The sequence below is a fragment of the Bufo bufo genome, chromosome 3 (genome assembly GCF_905171765.1).
Source record: "Bufo bufo chromosome 3, aBufBuf1.1, whole genome shotgun sequence".
In the NCBI taxonomy this organism is placed as follows: domain Eukaryota; kingdom Metazoa; phylum Chordata; class Amphibia; order Anura; family Bufonidae; genus Bufo; species Bufo bufo.
Window position 1 is genome coordinate 557420342 of NC_053391.1, and position 21521 is coordinate 557441862.

General features: G+C 44.9%; 1 protein-coding gene across 1 annotated transcript in view; it reads left to right on the forward strand.

Annotated features, from left to right (window-relative positions):
• Positions 1-349: 349 nt before the first annotated feature.
• Positions 350-21521, forward strand: part of CCDC65 (coiled-coil domain containing 65) — a 37917-nt gene continuing 16745 nt past the window's right edge. The window contains exons 1-6 of the mRNA XM_040422106.1: positions 350-401; positions 5723-5874; positions 7720-7887; positions 10586-10755; positions 16533-16671; positions 20778-20975. Of these exons, the coding sequence (XP_040278040.1) occupies positions 5734-5874; positions 7720-7887; positions 10586-10755; positions 16533-16671; positions 20778-20975 (816 nt within the window). The 5' untranslated portion in view covers positions 350-401; positions 5723-5733. The remainder of the gene's footprint in view (positions 402-5722; positions 5875-7719; positions 7888-10585; positions 10756-16532; positions 16672-20777; positions 20976-21521) is intronic.

Consider the following 21521-nt stretch of genomic DNA (forward strand, 5'->3'; position numbering starts at 1 on the left):
CAGCACTTGGTACAGCAAATAATTTCCGCTACACATATTCATGACAGTCATGAAATATCCAGGAAAGCCGCAGCTGACGTGTGATGGGACTGAACCTATATATAAAAATAACATCTGCGTAGACACAGCGCCCAGAGAGCAAAGAATTCACCGGAGACTCTCACCGCGACCTGCCTGCAGGGAGGTCCTGCACGAAGCGTCACCGGCATTACGTCGCCGCCGTCCTCACACCACGTGATAAACAAAACGCAGCATCGACGTAACCTGGAGCACCACGTGACGTGACTCTGGCGGCTTCTTCTCGCTGCAGTCTCCGCCCCCACGTGTTCTCCGCCCCCTCCGTGGAGAGAATGCCTTGTTGCTAGGAGACGGAGGAAACTTCGCAGAAGCGCTTGGGACAGGTACGAGGGGAGAATGGACGGAACAGGGTGTCAGGGTGTCATATTGTTGGATGTAGTCAGCGCTGATAGCCGTGGAAAATTGTGCTGATGTATGAAGATATGATACGTGAGCCTCTGCGGGGATCCTTATGTGGGGGGTGTATAGATCGGGTGTTTTTTATCAGGTCGGTTTAGGGGCTCCTGTATTACCACAATTGAAATACATTTTATATTGTTAGGGGCCCAACTGATCCAAAGTACAGGGGTCCTGCGCCCCCCATTTGCTTCTTCATGACTGTGGTAAGGTGGCATCTGCATGTACACACGTAATCAATCACTCACTGCAGTAATGGGGGCAACCGCGGACCCTCATGGTAGTGATGAGTGGGGATCTCTGCAGCAAGACCCCTGGAGACCTAGCATTTATCACCTAATGATGCTGATTGGCGGAAGCCTCCTTAATGCACATTTAATCAAATGAAGCAGCTTTGAAAATAGTCTTGATTACAAGCGTCCTATCATGCTGTGTACGCTGCTGCTATGCAATCCTATGTGTCTCCATGGTGACAGACTACAAGGATCTCCTGTGTGTAGTAAGGTCCTGCACCCATGTGTTGCCTGCCCCCTTCCATCTGTTAGGGCAAAGCCCCTACTTCTATGATCTGCTGGGGTCCAAATCAGATAAAAGTACGAGTATACTCGGGAGAGATGAATGACACAGGCTCAAGGTTGTATCAGAATGATCTCTCATCTTTATTGGGCGGATACAAAATATTTATACCCTTTTTCTAGAACTCAAGCCAAACACAGATATCGTCATTTTACGTAAGCGTCACGTGATTAATAATAACAGCTTCTTTTTGATGCTTGCAAGTCAAGCATATTTGATAAAAAAAAATATAAAACCTTATCTTAGCCTTGAATAGTACCTAGTACCAGTTATACCCCCAGAACTTCAGGCACACATACTTCTGAGAACTAATAAGCAATTAACTTTGTCTCAAATACACGCGGCTCAGCAATTCTCAATTCTGACCTAAAATAAACCAGCAAGTAAAATGGAACCCGGGATACAAAATGAAGGTGCAATCCCTCCCACATCCCCTCCCGTTCCAGGTCACCTCTCCTGTCCTCCCTCAGGCCGCAGCTTATTACAGTGCCCAGAGCTCCATCTGCACTGAGGATCTGGCCTTGGTGGGCCGCTCCAGGAACACCTTGGTGGGCCTACCGACTCATTACTAGCTAGAGCCGCTAACAGAGCGGTACAGGTGGTAACTAATGTCAGGGGTCCATGTAAATTAAAGGGGTTTTCTGGACTGCTAATATTCCTGACCTATGCGCAAGGTAGTTAATCAATATCCGATCGGTGGAGACCCAGCACCCCCGCCGATCAGCTCTTCTCTGCATGTTCAAGTGAATGGGAGCATTGCCAAATAAGCTGGGCCAAAGTGCTACTTCCACTGATCACTGGGAGCCGGACCTCCACAGGTCGGATACTGATGACCTATCCTGAGCCTGGAAAACCCCTCCCATGTTTCAGTGTAAGCCAGCCCAGTGCCCTGACATCATGGACTTTGCTCTCTGAAATCCTGCGGTAGCTCACGTCAGTGCCAGGCCTGGGCATGCGCTGTACACTGCCCACTGTGCATGCCCGGGCCCAGCACTGATGCAAACGGTCGCAGGATTTCACAGAGTAGAGTCCATGGCACTGGGCTGGCTTACACTGAAACATGGTAGGGGCGATAACGGCATTCACAGGTGAACTTGGGCACTTGCATTCAGGGAGAAACGCCCCTGGGCACCTGCAGCTCATTTGCATATATCTTCAAACTTCGTTTATTCAATATCAAATATACAGAAGTAAGAAAGAAAGGTACGATCTGTTAACGATTTGTCACCCACAGGACAGTGATAACAGTTTAATATGTCCAAAGTAGGTGACAGACTTCCTTTAATCCTAAAAGGGGTCTGCCTGTAAGTTTGGGAGCTATACAGTAATCATAGTGTTAATATGACCCCATTATTAATTAGCAAAAATGACATTTATTTGATGTAAGTGAACCTGCACAATGGGGGTACGCCCACTTGCAGTGGGTCCTATAGAAAATCTGCAGCATATTTGCCCGAAATCTGTAGCGGCAAAATCCGCACCATATAGTGTGGGTTTTGGTGAGAATTAGTGCAAATTTGCAGCAGATATCACCCTCAAAATCATGATATATGAAAATAATTTGACAACACGTTTATTTTTTTTGCAGTTACTGTAAGCGTTGCTGCTACTGTAAACTAGGCCTGCACGATATATCGCCAAAGCAGTCGTATCGCGATAATCGCCGATTGCGATATGGCGATTTAGCCGACCCAAAAATGCTGCAATTATTTTTCGCTTTATAAGACACACTTTTCCCCCCCCCAAAAGTGGGAGGAAAATGGCAGTGCGTCTCATAAAGCGATAGTTGACTTTTTACGTGGCTGACACGGATGTATCGCCGTCTGCTATGCTGCCCGGCGCGACCGGCGATACATCAGTTACAGTGCGGGGAGAGGGGAGGGGCTGGAGGCAAGTCGCGGCTGGCCCCGCGCACATAACTGTCTTTGTTTACTGCTGAAACAATCGCTCTCCTATTGAAACTCCTATTGATAAAATCACCAGCCTCTGTACTCACTATGAATGCACTGCAACGAGCGGGCCGGCCGACGCATGACTGATGTCAGTCACGCTCCTGCATCACTAATGAAGTGGGAGGAGCGTGACTGACTGAGTGACGTCAGTCATGCGTCGGCCGGCCCGCTCGTTGCAGTGCATTCATAGTGAGTACAGAGGCTGGTGATTTTATCAATAGGAGTTTCAATAGGAGAGCGATTGTTTCAGCAGTAAACAAAGACTTTACATACAAAGACAGTTATGTGCGCGGTTTAGGACACATGAGGGGACTTTAATAAAGTAATGCTGTGCCACATAGGGCCATGAGAGGGGCCAGCATAATATGCTATATGTGTGTCATTCACATATATAGCATCTTATGCTGGCCCCCCTCCTGGCCCTATCTGTCATAGCACACATCCCCCATAACAGTGCATCATCCACAGACCCCCCCATAACAGTGTGTCATCCATAGGTCCCCCATAACAGTGCCAACCACAGATCCCCATAACAGTGCCATCCACAGATCCCCATAATAGTGCCATCCACAGATCCCCCATAACAGTGCCAACCACAGATCCCCCATAACAGTGCCAACCACAGATCCCCCATAACAGTGCCAACCACAGATCCCCCATAACAGTGCCATCCACAGATGCCCATAACAGTGCCATCCACAGATCCCCCATAACAATGTCATACCCAGACCACCATTAGTTCTAAATCCACCAAAAGCACACCTTCTGGTTCAAAATCTTTTTTTTCTTATTTTCCTCCTCAAAAACCTAGGTGCATCTTATAATCAGGTTTGTCATATAAAGCAAAAAATACAGTACCTGGGTGACGGCAGGGGCTCCTGTGGCGGCGTCAGCAAATAGACCTCTAGCACAGTTCCCTTAAAATATTGCATCGCATATCGTTATCGCAATTTTTAGGGCCATAATCGCAATCGAACAGGTTATATATTTTTTGTGGACCATGGAACGGAGCAACGGATGCGGACAGTACACGGAGTGCTGTCCGCATCTTTTGCGGCCCCATTGAAGTGAATGGGTCCACATCCAAGCCGCAAAAACTGCGGCTCGGATGCGGACCAAAACAACGTTCGTGTGCATGAGGCCTAGAAGTCAGGGTATATCTGGAAACTTGTATTACTTTTGATAAACAGTTCTCTAGGTTTTATGTATTTAAAGCGGCTCGGCCACCAGGATGAACCCTATAAACCAGGCATATAGCCTGGTAGGGTTGATGAAGCTGATTAAATGGATCCCTTTCTTTTCACTGTAGGAACCTGCTTTCTTGAGAAATTTGAACTTTTATGAATATGCAAATGAGCTATTGGAGCACCAGGAGGCGGGCTTATGTGGTTTAAGCACCGCTCCGGCGACACCCCTGATGCTCCATACTGACGCCCCTTTCCTTCAAAACACGCCCCCCCTCCCCCTAGATTGACAGCGCTAGACCAGAAGCGCATGCATGATGTTGCTACTGTACATTGTGACATCATTGGCGGCAGTGGAGGCTCAGGGGGAAGAGACAGGGGTGGAGGGGGAGGCGAGAATACTCACCGTTCCCCGCAGCCAAGATCCTCCACTTCAGCTGAAGCCGAAGATGCATGCTGTACAAGTGCCGTCACGTCACTGAAGTGGCGGCGCGATCGGCTTCAGCTGAAGTGGAGGAGCTTGGATCAAAGGGTGAGTTTTTTCGCCTCCCCCTCCACCCCTGTCTCTTCCCCCTGAGAGTCCACTGCCACGATGAGAACAAGGAGCATTAAAAACGTTACCTTAGTACAGTAGCAACATCACGCATTGGGATCGCTATGTTTGACGTTGCTATTGCACACTGCTACCGATGATGTCACAATGTACAGTAGCAACATCACGCATGCGTGTCTGGTTTAGCGCTGTCAATCTAGGGGGAGGGGGGGGGCGTATTTTGAAGAAAAGGGGCGTCAGTATGGAGCACCAGGGGTGTCGCTGGAGCGGTGCTCAAATCGCATAAGCCCGCCTCCTGGTGCTCCAATAGCTCATTTGCATAATAATAACAGTTCAAATTTCTCAAGAATGCAGGTTCCTACAGTGAAAAGAAAGGCATCCTTTTAATCAGCTTCATCAATCCTACCAGGCTATATGCCTGGTTGTATAGGGTTAATCCTGGTGACAGAGCTTCTTTAAAGGGGTTGTGCCACCAAGACACCTATCCCTGTCTGAGCATGGAGTGGTGGTGCGCAACTGCGCATGCGTGTTCACTGCTCCAATTCTATGGGATTGCTGAAAGCATTGTACTGGGCAGTCCCATAGATGTGAATGGAGTTGTAAACACGTGGCACGTGGCAGTGTCACTTGTTGACCCCCATTTTCATGATCACTGTTGGACCCCAAGAATCAAACACTGTCCTGTGGATAGAGAATGTGTTATTAATGGTAGAAACCCTTAACATAGTAATAATCTGTAGCTCCTACATATGCTGCAACAGAGGTGGACTTTTATCTTTCGCCATGTGGTCCCAAAACACAATCGCACGTTATAGGGGTTTTCCCGTTAGTTTGGACCCCCAGTGGTCCCATGATCCAGACTTTTGGACCTGTTGCTGAAAGAGACAGCACTGCATGTTCGGTCACTGTTTTATCTCACTGGAGAGCCTCCATCGGTTACAGGACTAAAACCGACCTGTTCCTTCTTCGCTTTTTTCTTGCAGATAATACCACCATGCCGAAGAAAGGTAGAAAAAAGTCTGGCAGGTTAAGCCGTATGACTGAAGAGGAGAGGTTACTCTACATGCAACAGAAGATGATGGCAGAGGAGGAACAGAATAAAAAGAAGGAAGACATGTTGATGCAGTTCCTAAAGGTGCTCATTCAGTGTAATGATTCAGTAACGTAATGAGAAATGAAAAAACTAATCCTACCCTCTAGCTGTGCCGTAAGGCTCTGTTCACATTATACGGATAGCCTTCGTTTAACATATAAGATGGGACAAAGCTGAACAGATGTCTCTGATGAATGCCATACAGTGGCATCTGTCACCCATAGGGCCTCATTGTGAAAAAAAAGTATAAAAGTATGAAATATCTATTATGCTATGCCATGCGTTTTTTAAAAAAAATTGCTGTATACTTTTATATAGGACATTTTTTAGCCTCTGTAAGACTACTGTAACCCTATCATGTTTAGCATGTAAGTTTCTCGATATAAACAAGTGGGACGTAAGCAATATAGGGGAGATTTATCATCCCAATATTTCAGAATATTGGCATAAAAAAGCCATTTGCACAAAATAATTAGCGCAAATGCTGTTTCTGTGCTGCCCTCTCCACTTTTTGAACAGGTTAGTGGTGTGGGCAGGTCCTCGGTCAAGCAGATTTATCATCATGTACGACAGTTATTTTGTGTAATTGATGATTGAAATCTATGCCGGCTACGAGTTGGTGTAAATTTTATTCTAGGTGCACGCCTCATCGGAATTTACTTGCATCCTCTGGTGGGAGAGAGGACACCAAGATCAACATAGAAAATGCTAGTCATGATATATCTTACCCTGTATGTTTGTATCTGTGTGGTCCTATGGTAGGCAGCATCACTAGCCTGCTTTTCTTATCTGATCCAGTTCTGCTGTATAGTTCATTCCAAGTCCTGGGCATTCACATTATATCCTTTTTGGATTTCCCCCAATGCATCCTCTATAAAAGCTTTCAAATTTATTAAGATTATTCACAAAGTAATAGTAGTAAAGGTGAAAATAATAGGACGGATAATGGGGGAATTTCTCAAGCAAGTGTGACATCTGATTTTTGGCGAAGGGGTATTGATAACATGCACATAAGTTCATGTTACCCTCCTCCTGGGGTCTTGTACAGTAATACTGGGAGAGATGAGGATGTATTTCTCTCTTCTTCTCCCTGCAGTCTGTTAGCATGTCCCCCACTGGCCCCCCTTTCCTCCTCCACACTGGCTGAGTTCACAGTCGGCTAAAATGAGGAGGGCTGCTTTAACCTGAAATATGTCAGGTTGTGTAGCAGCTAGGTCTTGCTTTAAAGCTGACAATCTAAGCTTTAAAACAAGACCAGGATCACAGTGGTTGCTGCCCTACAACCAGAGACACAGCCTTTAGAAATCCGGTCAGGAGTGAGAGCTGCAGGTATATGCAGCTCTCACCGAGAATTGTTTCTAACAACTCTATCTTGGGAGGTATTGCGGCTAAGACCGAAGCCTTTATAGCTTAGATTGTCAGCTTCAAAACAGCACCTGGATCACATCACTAGCCTCTACACAGCCAAAGATCCAGGCATCAGTAGCGAGAACATATGTGATACGTCCTTGGCTACAGAAGTGCCACCCTGCAAAGACATATGAGATACATCCTTGGCAGGGAAAGGGTTAATAGTGGTTATTAAAACGGAAATTTTCAATGACTTACTGCAGGCATGCTCAACCTGCGGCCCTCCAGCTGTTGTAAAACTACAACTCCCACAATGCCCTGTTGTAGGCTGATCACTGTAGACTATTCGGGAATGCTGGGAGTTGTAGTGTTGCAACAGCTGGAGGGCCGCAGGTTGAGCATGCCTGACTTACTGTAGTTGGAAGACCAATATGAATGCTGATGAATATACTAATGTTGTCCTTGATGTCCTTTTTTGTGTTTCGTGAACACAATTTTTTATGATATTTAAACATATTGGATGATTCCCCTATATAGGACAAACTTGCTAAAGAGGAACAAAACAGCAAAATTAATATGAACAAGCTGAATGTACAATGGCGTGCAGTACTGCGGGAGGTGAAGGCCACGGAGCTGCGCAGAGATATAGAGATTCTCCATCAGACATTTGAAAGAGTTGTGGACTGCAAGGACCACGTCATCAAGGTGTGAAACTAATGTTGTATTTACACTAATGAGTCCATCCGCAGCAGCATCACGCTATAGTGCTATGTGCCACAAGGTCATACTGCAGCTAGCCGAGTATTGTCCAAGTGCCCACCGATTCACGGAGCATAGGGGACACCACATCAGATAGTGCCAAAAGAGTTCCATGCCGTTGCCTTCCTCTGGCCCTTTCTCTTTCAATGTGCACACAGCGTTTGAGCCTATCATCAGTGATAGGATTCCATTGTATATATATATATATATATATATAAAATATATATATATATATATATATACAGTACAGACCAAAAGTTTGGACACACCTTCTCATTCAAAGAGTTTTCTTTATTTTCATGACTATGAAGGCATCAAAACTGTGAATTAACACATGTGGAATTATATACATAACAAACAAGTGTGAAACAACTGAAAATATGTCATATTCTAGGTTCTTCAAAGTAGCCACCTTTTGCTTTGATTACTGCTTTGCACACTCTTGGCATTCTCTTGATGAGCTTCTAGAGGTAGTCCCCTGAAATGGTCTTCCAACAGTCTTGAAGGAGTTCCCAGAGATGCTTAGCACTTGTTGGCCCTTTTGCCTTCACTCTGCGGTCCAGCTCACCCCAAACCATCTCGATTGGGTTCAGGTCCAGTGACTGTGGAGGCCAGGTAATCTGGCGCAGCACCCCATCACTCTCCTTCATGGTCAAATAGCCCTTACTTTCAAAGTTTTCCCAATTTTTCGGCTGACTGACTGACCTTAATTTCTTAAAGTAATGATGGCCACTCGTTTTTCTTTACTTAGCTGCTTTTTGCTTGCCATAATACAAATTCTAACAGTCTATTCAGTAGGACTATCAGCTGTGTATCCACCTGACTTCTCCTCAACGCAACTGATGGTCCCAACCCCATTTTTATAAGGCAAGAAATCCCACTTATTAAACCTGACAGGGCACACCTGTAAAGTGAAAACCATTTCAGGGGACTACCTTTTGAAGCTCATCAAGAGAATGCCAAGAGTGTGCAAAGCAGTAATCAAAGCAAAAGGTGGCTACTTTAAAGAACCTAGAATATGACATATTTTCAGTTGTTTCACACTTGTTTGTTATGTATATAATTCCACATGTGTTAATTCATAGTTTTGATTTCTTCAGTGTGAATCTACAATTTTCATAGTCATGAAAATAAAGAAAACTCTTTGAATGAGAAGGTGTGTCCAAACTTTTGGTCTGTACTGTATATATATACCGCTCTTTCCTACGCAGTTGAAAAAAAAAGTGTGCCTATGCTCACTTAACAGAGGCCTGCAGGGCCAAAAGAGCAGCAGGACCGGTGAGCGCCGGCAGCTGGGGCCACAAATGCTGCAGGCATGTATGAGTATACTTCTCATTATGACTTACAGCACTAGATCTCCACAAGAGCTTACAGATCAGGCACAGTCACCCGACAGCTACTGTACATCTGTTACCAAGCGGAAGCCCAAACATATTTGTGCTGCTGATTTGTTAACAGCTTGGCTTAGAAATTATTTATTAGCTTGTCTGAAAGACTGTTGATGAATGGGAAGCTCCTAAAATTACATAAAATGATCGCTTGCTGGCAGCACGTCGTCCTGTGTAAACAGGGATGCGCTGCCGGCAAACAGTGAATCTGTATGGGGACACGTGATTGCAGTTGCGATCATTCAGCCCCATGCAGAGGAGAGGACTGCTGCATGGAAATGCTGCTATCACCTTGGCAGTTATCAGGAACGTTCATTGCCGATAATTGCCTGTGCATCAGCCCTTGTAAAAAGTCTTAAAAATAGTACAGAACTTATTTTTTAGTGAAGGAGCAGGAGCACGCAGGACCATCAAATAAGAAATCTAGAATAAAGGGCATCTGTCAGCAGATCTGTATCTATGAAACTGATTGACCTGTTCCATGTGCACTTGGCAGCTGAAGACATCTGTGTTGGTCCCATGTTCCTATGTGCCTGCATTGCTGAGAATAATGATGTTTTAATATATGCAAGTGATCCTCTATGAGCAACAGGGCCGTTGGCGTTACACCTACAGGCTGCTCTTTCTCTTCAACTGCCGCGCCCTCTGCACTTTGATGGACAGGGCCAGACGTGATGATGTTTCACTGCCTGACCCTGTTAATCAAAGTGGAGAGGGCGCAGCTGTTGCAGAGAGAGCTGAGCCTCTAGTTGCTCCTAGAGGGTCATCTTCATATATTAAAACATTCATTTTTCTCCGTAATGCGGGCACATATGAACATGGGACCAACACAGATGTTTTTAGCTGCCAAGTGCACATATAACAGGTCAACCAGTTTCATAGGTACAAAACTGCTGACAGATGCCCTTCAATTGGCCAGTGCAACAGGGATTGCTCCAATCATGGCTAAGATCGGAGTACCCGTCCTATGTGGTGTTCAAAGGTGGCTAGGGTAGCAGAAACAGCTGAGCTGGCTGTGCTATGCTTTTAATCAATGTAACAGCTATACTGCATGTGTATTTTATGCTCTGCTAGTATTAGTATCGGTTTCTATCAGGTACTTAGTTATTCTTCCACACTGCTAAAATACACATGGCTAGCTATCAAATTGACCTGAGTGTGTTTGCTTGCTTGTAAGTGCTCTGCAGTACAGTTCTGGGGCATACATTGCTGTATACATGTAGTGCATTGTAATATATTGATATCTGTGCTTTCAGTCTCTAATAAAAGACATTGATGAAGCGGAGGAGCAGTACACGCATGCTCTGCGCAGTCACCTCCAGAACATTGACCAGTTATTGGAGCTGCAGAGAGAGCGCCTTGATCTGCTGCAGGAGGAGTATCAACAGGAGCTGGACACTATACAGAAGGAGTTTGATACGGAGAGGTCAGTATAATGCTTCTAACGTGTAAAATCAATGATCAGTAGGGAAATGTGAAAACAGGGTGTCCTGTGGTACCTCATCAAAGTAAAGGGAGTCACCTCAAATTCACAAATTAAACTGTTCCTGTGCCCTGCAGTTGACATGTACAGTATCCCAAACACATTTTTACTATCCATTTTTTGCTATTCTGTTGACAGAACTTTGTTTTCCATCCAGCATAATGGAAACCAGACGGATCCTTTATGCTTGCCGATAGACTTCTATTATAATGGATCAAAAAGGAATGCCTCTAAAGGTTACCGTTTCGATTTCCGTATTATGGATTCCATTATTTTCCGTTATAACATGGTTATAACGGAAAGCCATAACGGAATACATAATGGTGATGTGAACAAGCCCTAACTTGCATATGAATGAAAATACATTTTTTTACAGGGTCTCAGGGTGTAAAAAAAAAAAAAAGGATAATAACTGTATGTTTGGATACTGTACATGTCAACTGCAGGGCACCGGGAACAGTTTAATTTGTGAATTTGCATAATCAATAAATATCTTGCGTTGCATCGTGCCGGTCAATTTTACAGTTATTGGCAGGCTGTTAGGCTGTGCCAGAGGCAGAGCCTATTGGGCTCACATACATGGTCAACCTGAAGGCTTTAATTATGTACCAGGGTACCATGAAAACCCAACTGTATGTTACAGCTAACACCCGCTGCTGGTGGCCCAGACACAAGACTACATGTTTTTGCCTAAACAAAACCTGTGACTATGACGTCTGTATGATAAAGCTAGTTTCACACTTCTGCAAAACTATTCCGGCAGGCTGTTCCGGTAGAGGTATCACTGAGAAAACCACTACTAAAACATCACGTTTATTAAAGATATATCATTCCATAAAACCATTTGTTGCCATTCCTACCACTATTTCCTTGCATGAGGTAGGAGTAAACTAAAGAAATAATTTTCCCTAAATCTCACCCTATATCTATTTACACCCTGCCTATAAACGGAATAGCCGCCCCGATAGGGCGATCCCTAGTCAGGAACCTCCTACTCACCCTAATACGTCCCTGACACAGAGACAGATCCCGTCACCAAGATATTTGATATAAGTGAGTCTGCCAGGTCAGGGTACACAAAGCACCTTAGAATAAACCATAATCAAACAACCAAAATACATACATCACCCAAAAGTATGTTGGAACAGGTCATGCTCCATACATATCATGAATAAATCCCATATGAGTCCCAAATCCTGGTATTGGAACGGATTGCTTGAGTTTATTGTATCCGGCATAGCTGGATACTACCTTTCCCTGCAGGAGCCTATTGCCGGAAACCGGCCAGATCCCTGCTGGGTCCCATTACAGTCAGTGCAGGGCCGATCCTAGGGTCACAGGCGCCTGGGTGCAGAAATATTTCTGGCGCCCCCACATGGGCGTGGTTATCTTACTAACTCCTCCCCTTTACAATGTTTCTATGGCAACAACTTCAGCCCCCAACTTCAGCCCCACCAATTTGCTTTGACAATAACTTAGTCAACGGCTTTGACAAGTCAAAATAAATGTCATGTGCCAGTAGCCAGAGCCCCCCCATATCATGTGCCAGTAGCCAGAGCCCCCCATATCATGTGCCAGTAGCCAGATCCCCCCCATTATCATGTGCCAGTAGCCAGAGTGCCCCCATATCATGTGCCAGTAGCCAGAGTGCCCCCATATCATGTGCCAGTAGCCCCCCATATCATGTGCCAGTAGCCCCCCTTATCATGTGCCAGCCCAGTAGTCCCCCCTTATCATGTGCCAGCCCAGTAGTCCCCCCTTATCATGTGCCAGCCCAGTAGTCCCCCCTTATCATGTGCCAGCCCAGTAGCCCCCCTTATCATGTGCCAGCCCAGTAGTCCCCCCTTATGTGCCAGCCCAGTAGCCCCCCTTATGTGCCAGCCCAGTAGCCCCCCTTATCATGTGCCAGCCCAGTATTGTACCTATATAAAAAATAAAATAAAAATAATACACTTATACTTACCTCCAGCAATGCGATGCGATGCAGGCCGCCTCTTCCGTCTGTGTCCCTCGCTATACGGCTCAGGCGACGCGATGACGTCATCGCGCCGCCTGCACCGGCCTCTGATAGGCTGCCAGCACTAAGCCGGCAGCCTATCAGAGGAACAGGAGGGGACACACCTCTCCCTCCTCTGCCGCAGCACAGGCATCTGTATTGCCGTCCTGAGGACGGCAATACAGATGACTATGGAGATGAGCGCTTCCGCAATGGAGGCGCTCATCTCCTGCTCTGCCCTGCCGCCGGCCGCGGCCGCCCCCACTTGTCACCAGGGCCGCGGCCTTGCGGCACTCAGGCTTGCCGGCCCACCGGGAAATTTCCCGCTATCCCGGCAGGCCAGTCCGGCCCTGCGCTCGGCGCCTTTCGGGTGACAGCGCTGGGGTGCGGGGCACCCACTGCACCCCGTGTAGGATCGGCCCTGAGTCAGTGGGGCCTAGTGGTGCTCCGGCAGCTTCCGGCTATGCCAGATGCGATGAACTCCAGCAGGCTGTTTGTCTACTGAAACAGCCTGCTGGAACAGTTTAGTGCTAGTGTGAAACTAGCCTTAGGCCTCATGCACACGACCGTTGTTTTATTCTGTGTCCGTTGTTCCGTTTTTCGTGATTTTCTGCGGACCCATTGACTTTCAATGGGTCTGTTGAAAACTCGGCTAATGCACTGTTTGCCATCCGCGTCCGCGATCCGTGGTTCCAGTCCGTCAAAAAAATATAACCTGTCCTATTTTCTTCACGTAAAACGGTTCACAGACCCATTCAAGTCAATGGGACAGTGAAAAAACGCGGAGGCACACAAGATTGTCGTCCACGTCCGTTTTTTTTCCTATCATTTGCATGGCAAACTTGACTTAGATTATTTTTAACTTTCCTTCATGTCTGGTGATCCTCCAAAAATAAAGGAAGACACACGGAAACAAAAACGGAAATGGATCACGGAACAACGGAACCCCATTTTGCGGAACGGAACACAATAACGGTCGTGTGCATGAGGCCTAATGCTAGTGGTTATACTTAGACCCATTATCCAGCCTTATAAGGTGCCAAAGAGGAGGCTAAAAAGAAGGCACTAAACACCTGCATTATCCCTCTAAGCCAGGGTCGCTCAGCCTAGCGCCCTCCAGCTATTGCAAAACTACAACTTCCAGCATGCGTTAATAGCTGTAGGCTGTCCAGGCATGCTGGGAGTTGTAGTTTTGCAACAGCTGGAGGGCGGCAGCTTGGGCATTCCTGCTCTAAGCCCATGTGCAGCAGAAACATGTCACCTATGAGTTCATAGCAACCAGTCACAATGCATATTCTGTCAGTTGGTCTCCTAGGAGAACAAAAGGATCAAACATCCTTCTCTTCCCCAACGTCATCTGTCTGATTTAGGAGTTCAACATACACTTTAGATTGTCAGCCGGTCTTGTCAAAAATGGTGTGTTCAGCCAACAGTGGTTTTATGCGTATAGGGGTTTTCAGTATAAATCGTCTATAAATCTCTTGTCAGTTCATTAGGACTTTCCTCTCAATGTGTTTTATATTCTAAATCTAACATTCCTCTTGATAAATTTATTTTAGTCCATCCCAAACGGCATTCTTCAGGAATGAGATAGAACATGTACCCATCCATTATAAAACAGCCAATCCCAAAAAAGTTGGGACACTGTAAAATGTAGATAAATGTAAATAAAACAAGAATGTAATGATTTGTAAATCTCATAGACCCATATTTTAATCACAGTAGAACATAAAACACATATCAGATGTTGAAACTGAGACATTTTGCCATTTCATGAAAAAATGAACTCATCTAGAACTTGATGGAAGCAACAAATCTCCAAAAGGTTGGGACAGGGCCATGTCTACCATTGTGTAGCATCCGCTCTTCTTTTAACGACATTCCGTAAATGTCTGGGAAGTGAGGAGACCAATTGCTGGAGATTTGAGAGAGGAATATTGTAGGAGTCTAGCTGCTCAGTAGTCCATTTAGATTCCTCTGACCACAGAACATTTTTCCATTTGGCTTGGTCCATTTGAAATGAGCTTTGGCCCAGAGAGGACGACGGCGTTTCTGGAACGTGCTGACATATGGCTCCTTATTTGCATTATACAGCTTCAATTTGCATCTGTGGATTGCACGGAGAACTGTGTTCACAGACAATGATTTCTGGAAATGTCCTTGAGCCCATGCAGTCATTTCCAGTACACAATCATGTCTGGTTTTGATGTGGCCCATAGATCACGAGCATTCAGTATTGACCGCCGGCCTTGTCCCTTGCACACATGGATTTTACTGTAGATGATGGATCTTCAAAGTCTTCTGAGTTTTACGTTGAGGAACATCTTTCTGAAATTGTTCCACAATTTTTAGACTCGTTTTTTCTCCGATTGGTGAACCACTACCCGTCTTCTCTGCCTCTAACGTGCTCTTTTTGCAGCCTCTTCTTTCCCCGGTCCCAACTTTTCTAAGACACGTTGCTGCCACCAAGTTCTAAATTCATTTTTATTTTCATGAAATGGTAAAATGCCTCACTTTCAACATCTGATATGTGTTCTATGATCTATTGTGAATAAATCATGGTCTACGAGATTTACAGATTCTGCTTTTATATACATTTCTCTACATTTTACACATTTTTTGGAATAGGGGTTGTGCATTTTTCCAGACAGCTTGGACTTCCCTTATTGCAGAAGCATTATAGTTCCCATTATAAAGTAATTGTTTACCGATCCTCTGTCCATTCATCGAAATGTGATGATGTAGCTTCCTAGAATTAAGGGGGTATTCGCAAAGATTGCCCTGCATTATTAATTATCTTATTTTAGGAAGAAGGCTAAATATCATTCATTTCCTGCTGATGACAACTAATTTGTGATCCCAGAATGACAATGATTTCTTAAAGTATCCACCTACTTAGACATTATATATTGATTTTTGTTTAAGTGCAAAAGTGCTTTCATCAAAGTAGCCTTTTGATGTGCTGAGCCAGTAGCAAAGTTTAGGTAAACACTGACACCTAGTGGTAAGGTAGCATATTTTTTTTTAAAGCAGTATGTTTGAACTGAAGCGTCGCCATGGGAGAAGACAGCTGTTATCGAAATATAGTTATATTCCATTTTATGTTAGGATACGATACACACAAATTGTTCACCGTGCGCTAGATTGTATATTTGACACAAAAATAAATGTATGTCTTAGGCCCCATTCACACGACCATGGGACCGCCGTTCCCGTGTTGCAAACCGTAGGTCCACAAAACACGAATACTGGCCATGTGCACCCCACATCGCAGTGCGGATCCATTGACTTCAATAGGTCTGCGATCCGCAAGACATGTCCTATCTTTTGTGGCGTGGAGGCACCGGCCCGGAAGGGCTTCCATGTGTTTCTGCGTGCTTCCGAGTTCGCACATTTGTGCTGCAAAAGATAGAATATGTCCTATCTTTTGCCGCATCTTGCGGATCGTGGACTGAGTGAGTCCACAATACGGGCACGGTGGTCCCACTATCATGTGAATGGGGCTTTATCAGCATACGTGCTGCTCCATGTGGTTGCTTGTGACATTTTGAAGCTTGTAGGCCATTTGGTAAGTTGATTTAGTCTAGAAGTGGATCTATCCATCTAACAGTAGCACTTCAGGCTTCCCCTGGAAGAAAGCAGTATTACATTATCCTGGTTCCCAGCCAGACCTATGGGCAGTGCGCTGGTCACTACTTTACTACAGATAATTTCTCTTACACAGGAAGATGATCATTGAGCAGAGTGAGAAGGAGATGTCATTTCTACAGAACGTGATGCTGACTATGGAACAGAATACGCTTGAAAGTGAGAATGAGGGGAAACAAGAATTTCAGAGTATGAGGGATGAGATCAAAAACAAGGTAATTATAGAGGTTCAAGATATTCATTGGACTGTTCCCGGCCATTGGCTTTATGAGCAATTTAAAGGGGTTGTCCGGGTTCAGAGCTGAACCCCAGACATAACCTCTTCTTCACCCAGGCAGCCCCCTTAACATGTGCATCGGAACATTTCATGCTCCAATGCTCTCGGAGCTTTTTTGTTTACAAACTTAAACTGCTGGGCGGAGGCTTCCACCTAGCAGTGTTCCCGATGACGTCATCGGCACTAATGGGCGGGCTTTAGCTCTGTCCTAGCCTGTTTTACAATTTACTGAAATTTACAGAAACACCCCATATGTGGTCGTAAACTGCTGTATGGGCACATGGCAGTGGTCAAAAGGGAAGAAGCACCATAGGCTTTTGGACAGCAGATTTTGTTGAAATTGTTTTTGGGCGCTTTGTTGTATTTGGAGAGACCCTGAGGTACACCTAAAGTGAAAACCCCCAAAAAGTGACACCCGTCAAGGAATTTAGTAAGGGGTATACTGAGCTCTTTGACCTCACAGACGTTTTACGGAATTTAGAAACACTTGGCTGTGAAAAAGAAAACATTTCATTTCTTCCAATAAAATGTTTCTTTTGCCCCAAATTTTCATTTTCACAAGGGGTAACAGGAGAAAAAGCACCCCATAATTTGTTACCCATTTTCTCCTGAATATGCCAACACCCCATATGTGGTCGTAAACTGCTGTAGGGGCACACTGCAGGACTCAAAAGGCGCCATGTGGCGTTTGCAGCGTAGATTTTGATGGATTGGTTTACGGGCACCATGTTGGTATTGAACAGTCTCTGGGGTACCAGTACAGCTATTTTCTGACAATCATATGTTTTACTCCGCGTGAGGACTCTTTTTTTGTGGGATGAGATGCCATCACCATTGGTTTTATTTTGGGGGACATACAACTTTTTAATAACTTTTTATTTAGCTTTTTGGGAAGCAGGAAAAAGAAATGCAACAACTCTGACTTAGATTTTTGGGTTTTGTTATTATGGCGTACACTGTGCAGGAAAAATGATATGTTATCTTTAGGCTCCATTCACTAATCCGCAATTCCATTCCGCATTTTGCGGAACGGAATTGCGGACCCATACATTTCTATGGGGCCGCACGACGTGCGGCCCTGATCCGGAATTGCGGACCCGCACTTCCGGGTCCGCAATTCCGATCCTGAAAAAAAATAGAACATGTCCTATTCTTGTCCACATTGCCGCTGTCCGTGTTTTGCGGATCCGTGGATCCGCAAAACACACACGGATGTGTGAATGGACCCAAATTCTGCTGGTTAGTACGATTAAAGAGATACTAATTTTATATATATTTTTCTACATTTTACCACTTTTACACAAATAATTTTTGTAAAGAAAAATCATGTTTTCTGAAAGCCATAATTTTTTTTTATTTTTTGGTCATGCGATAAGGTGACATTTTCATTGGTACCATTTTGGGGTACATATGACTTTTTGATTGCTCGATAATATGCATTTTGTAAGGTAAAGCAACAAAAAAATCACTGTTCTAGTACTGTTTTTATTTATTCCTTTTTACAGCTTTCACTTGACGGGGTAGATCGTGTGATGTTTTTATAGAGCAGGGCTTGGCGATACCTAATGTCTGTTTTTTTATTTTTGTTAAGTTTTACACAGAAAGTTAATTTTTGAAAAGAAAAAATCTTGTTTTTGTGTTGCCATTTTTTCAAAGCCATTTTCTTTATTTTTCAGGCAATTGTCTGATTTGGGGGCTTGTTTTTTGCGGGATGGGGTGATGTTTTCATTGGTAGTATTTTTGGGTACATATGACTTTTTGATCACTCACTTTTTGTGAGGTAAAGGTGACAAAAAATGGCTGTTTGGGCACAGTTTTTATTTTTTTACAGCATTCACCTGATGGGGTAGATATTTTTATAGAGCCAGTTTTTCTGACCACAGCAATACCTAGTATGTTGTTTTACACAATAAAAGCATTTTTGAAAAGAAAATATCTGTCTTTTGTGTTGCCATTTTCTGAAAGCCATATTTTTTTTACTTTTCAAGTGATTGTCCTATGTAGGGGCTCATTTTTGTGGGATGAGATGACGGTTTGATTGGTACCATTTTGGGGTACATTTGACTTTTTGATTGCTTGGTATTACACTTTTTTTGAGGCAAGGTTACCAAAAAAAGGCTCAGCTTTTATTTTGTGTTTTTTTTTTTTTAGGTGTTCAACTGACGGGGTAGATCTTGTGATATGTTTTTAGAGCTGGTCGTTATTTCCTATTTTTTTACAATTTTATATGACTAAGGCCTCCTGCACACGAACGTGTGCTTCCCGTTGCTGTATTGCGGACCACACTTGCGGATCCGCAATACACGGGCGCCGCTCCGTGGCCATTCTGCATCACGGAGGCGGACCTATTCACTTCAATGGGTCCGCAAATCCGGAGTTGCAGAATGGTGCGAAACGGAAGCACGGAACGGAACCCTACGGGAGCACTACGGAGTGCTTCCGTGGGGTTTCGTCCTGTACTTCCGTTCCGCAAAAAGATAGAACATGTCCTATCTTTTTACGGAACGGCTGGATCGCGGACCCATTAATGTGAATGGTTCCACGATCCGCTGCGGCTGCCCCACAGACGGTGTTCGTGCATTGCGGCCCGCATTTTGCAGGCCGCAGCACGACCACATGGCGCACACGTTCGTGTGCAGGAGGCCTTAAAGAGGACCTTTCATGTTTTTTTTTTTTTTTTTTTAGTTTAGATAAATACCTTTCCTTGTGATGCTGCCACCCTGCCTGTTTTTTTTCAAGTATCGCTCCTACGCCCCGCTGTGCCCCCATGCAGTTTTCCCGCTCAGTATGTTAATACTGAGCATCGCTACAGGGAGGAGGAGACGCCAGGGTTTCTCAATGGGCGTCTCCTTCTCGCTGGCTGTGATGCTCTCCACTGTGATTGGTACCCCGCAAGGAAAGTTATTTAGCTAAACTAAAAAAAAAAAACATGAAAGGTCCTCTTTAAATATGGAAACTTTTATTATTTTTATTATGTAAAACATAACTTTTTACATTTTATTTTTGTCAAACTATGGGACTTCAACTTTAGGGGGTCTTATCCCCTCTATAATACATTCCAATAAATTGTGTATTGTAATGCATTGTCTGTCAGTGTTATACACTGGCATTGTCTGTCAGTGTTAAACACTGACAGTGTGCCTATGAGACCCAGCCAGGGGGCTGTGTAAGGCATCGGGCTGCTGTTTCAGCCATCGGGTCCCCTCACCACAGCGTGTGAACCCATTGGGATGGGAGAGGGAGCCCCCTACCCTACACAAACCCCTTACAGGGGTTAATGCGCCTGCATTGCTGTATTCAGCAGGAGTTTTCAGATCAATAGGAGTCCAACACCTTGGACCCCCTCGGATCAGCTGCTTGATAAGGCATTGGTGCTCACAGTTTACCAAGCACACATCATTTGGACTGAAATGCGCCTAGGCCATGTGACCGATGAACGTGATGTCACATGACCTAGGCAAAGCTGTGAAAAGGCCGCGGTTCAACTGTGAGTGCCAGTGCCTTCTCAAACAGCTGATTGGTGGGGTTTCCGGGTGTTGGACGCCCACGATCACTGATGACCTATCCAGAGGATAGGTCATCAGTTAAAAAAATATCGTAAAACCCCTTTAATGGTGACATAGTTAGTGAGGAGTCCCAAAGCCTTCCAGCACTGCCGGGTAAGCAACAGATTTACACAGCTTTCACATGATCGGTATTTTTCTGTAAGCCAAAACCAGGAGTGGGTCCAAAACACAAAAGAGGGGCAAATCTTTCCATTATAGTTTGTATTTGTAGGTTCAGTTTCTGGTATTGGCTTACATATACTGATGCAGAATACTGACCATGTGAACAGTGGCCTTAGGGAGAAAAAGTCCAACCTCTCCTATGTCCTATAGACATTACACTGTTGGCGAATTGGGGAGATATACTGTACTGTCTGAACTTCTATAGACTAAACATTCCTATCTTGAGCACCTGTCTCATGTGATGCTTTTTGCCCGGCACCCTTCTCAAGACATACTTAGCTGTATTAATGAATGCTGTTGCTCATTGGTTTGACAGAGTTTAGAGGAGAAACATTCCCTTCGTGTACTTCTGGAGGGAACAGTGGAGGACCTGTGGAAACAGTTCCAGCAAGCCTTGAATAACTACACAAAGGCCACCGAGGACCGCAAAATTGCGTTTGAAACGTTAAAAGCAAAAGATGAAACAAGTGCTGAAGAAATTGCTTACCAGATGAAAAAGCTTCAGAAGATTCAGGTATGGTCAGAATCAGCCAACATTTATTGCCTCTCCTGTAGATAAGTGATGTGCCGAACTTGGGACAGCACTCCTGTCCATGGGGTGTGTGGATGACAAATGAATGGAGCTAAGCTGCAATGTTGCAGGTAGCTCATGGACAAGAGAGGCGTTGTTTCTGGAAGAAAGCAGGCATATTTTTCCAGACTTTTATACTGATGACCTATCCTCTGAATAGGTCAAACAGCCAATCAGCTGTTGGAGAAGGCATTGGCGCCTGCAGTAGCACCTTGGCTTTCCCCCAGCCTTGCCTAGACCAGTGACATCACATTTATTGGTCATGTGACCTAGGCGCAACTCAGCTCCGTAGAAGTGAATGGGGGTGAGCTGCTATACCAAGCACAGCCGCTATACAATGTATGGCTGTGTGCTTGGTGAGAAGGCTGTGGTGCTACTTCGAGCATCGGTGCCTTCTCAAACAGCTGATCGACCCCCACCGATTAGACACTAGAGGATAGGTCATCAGTATTAAAATCTCAGAAAACCCTTTTAACCGCACATGCAATA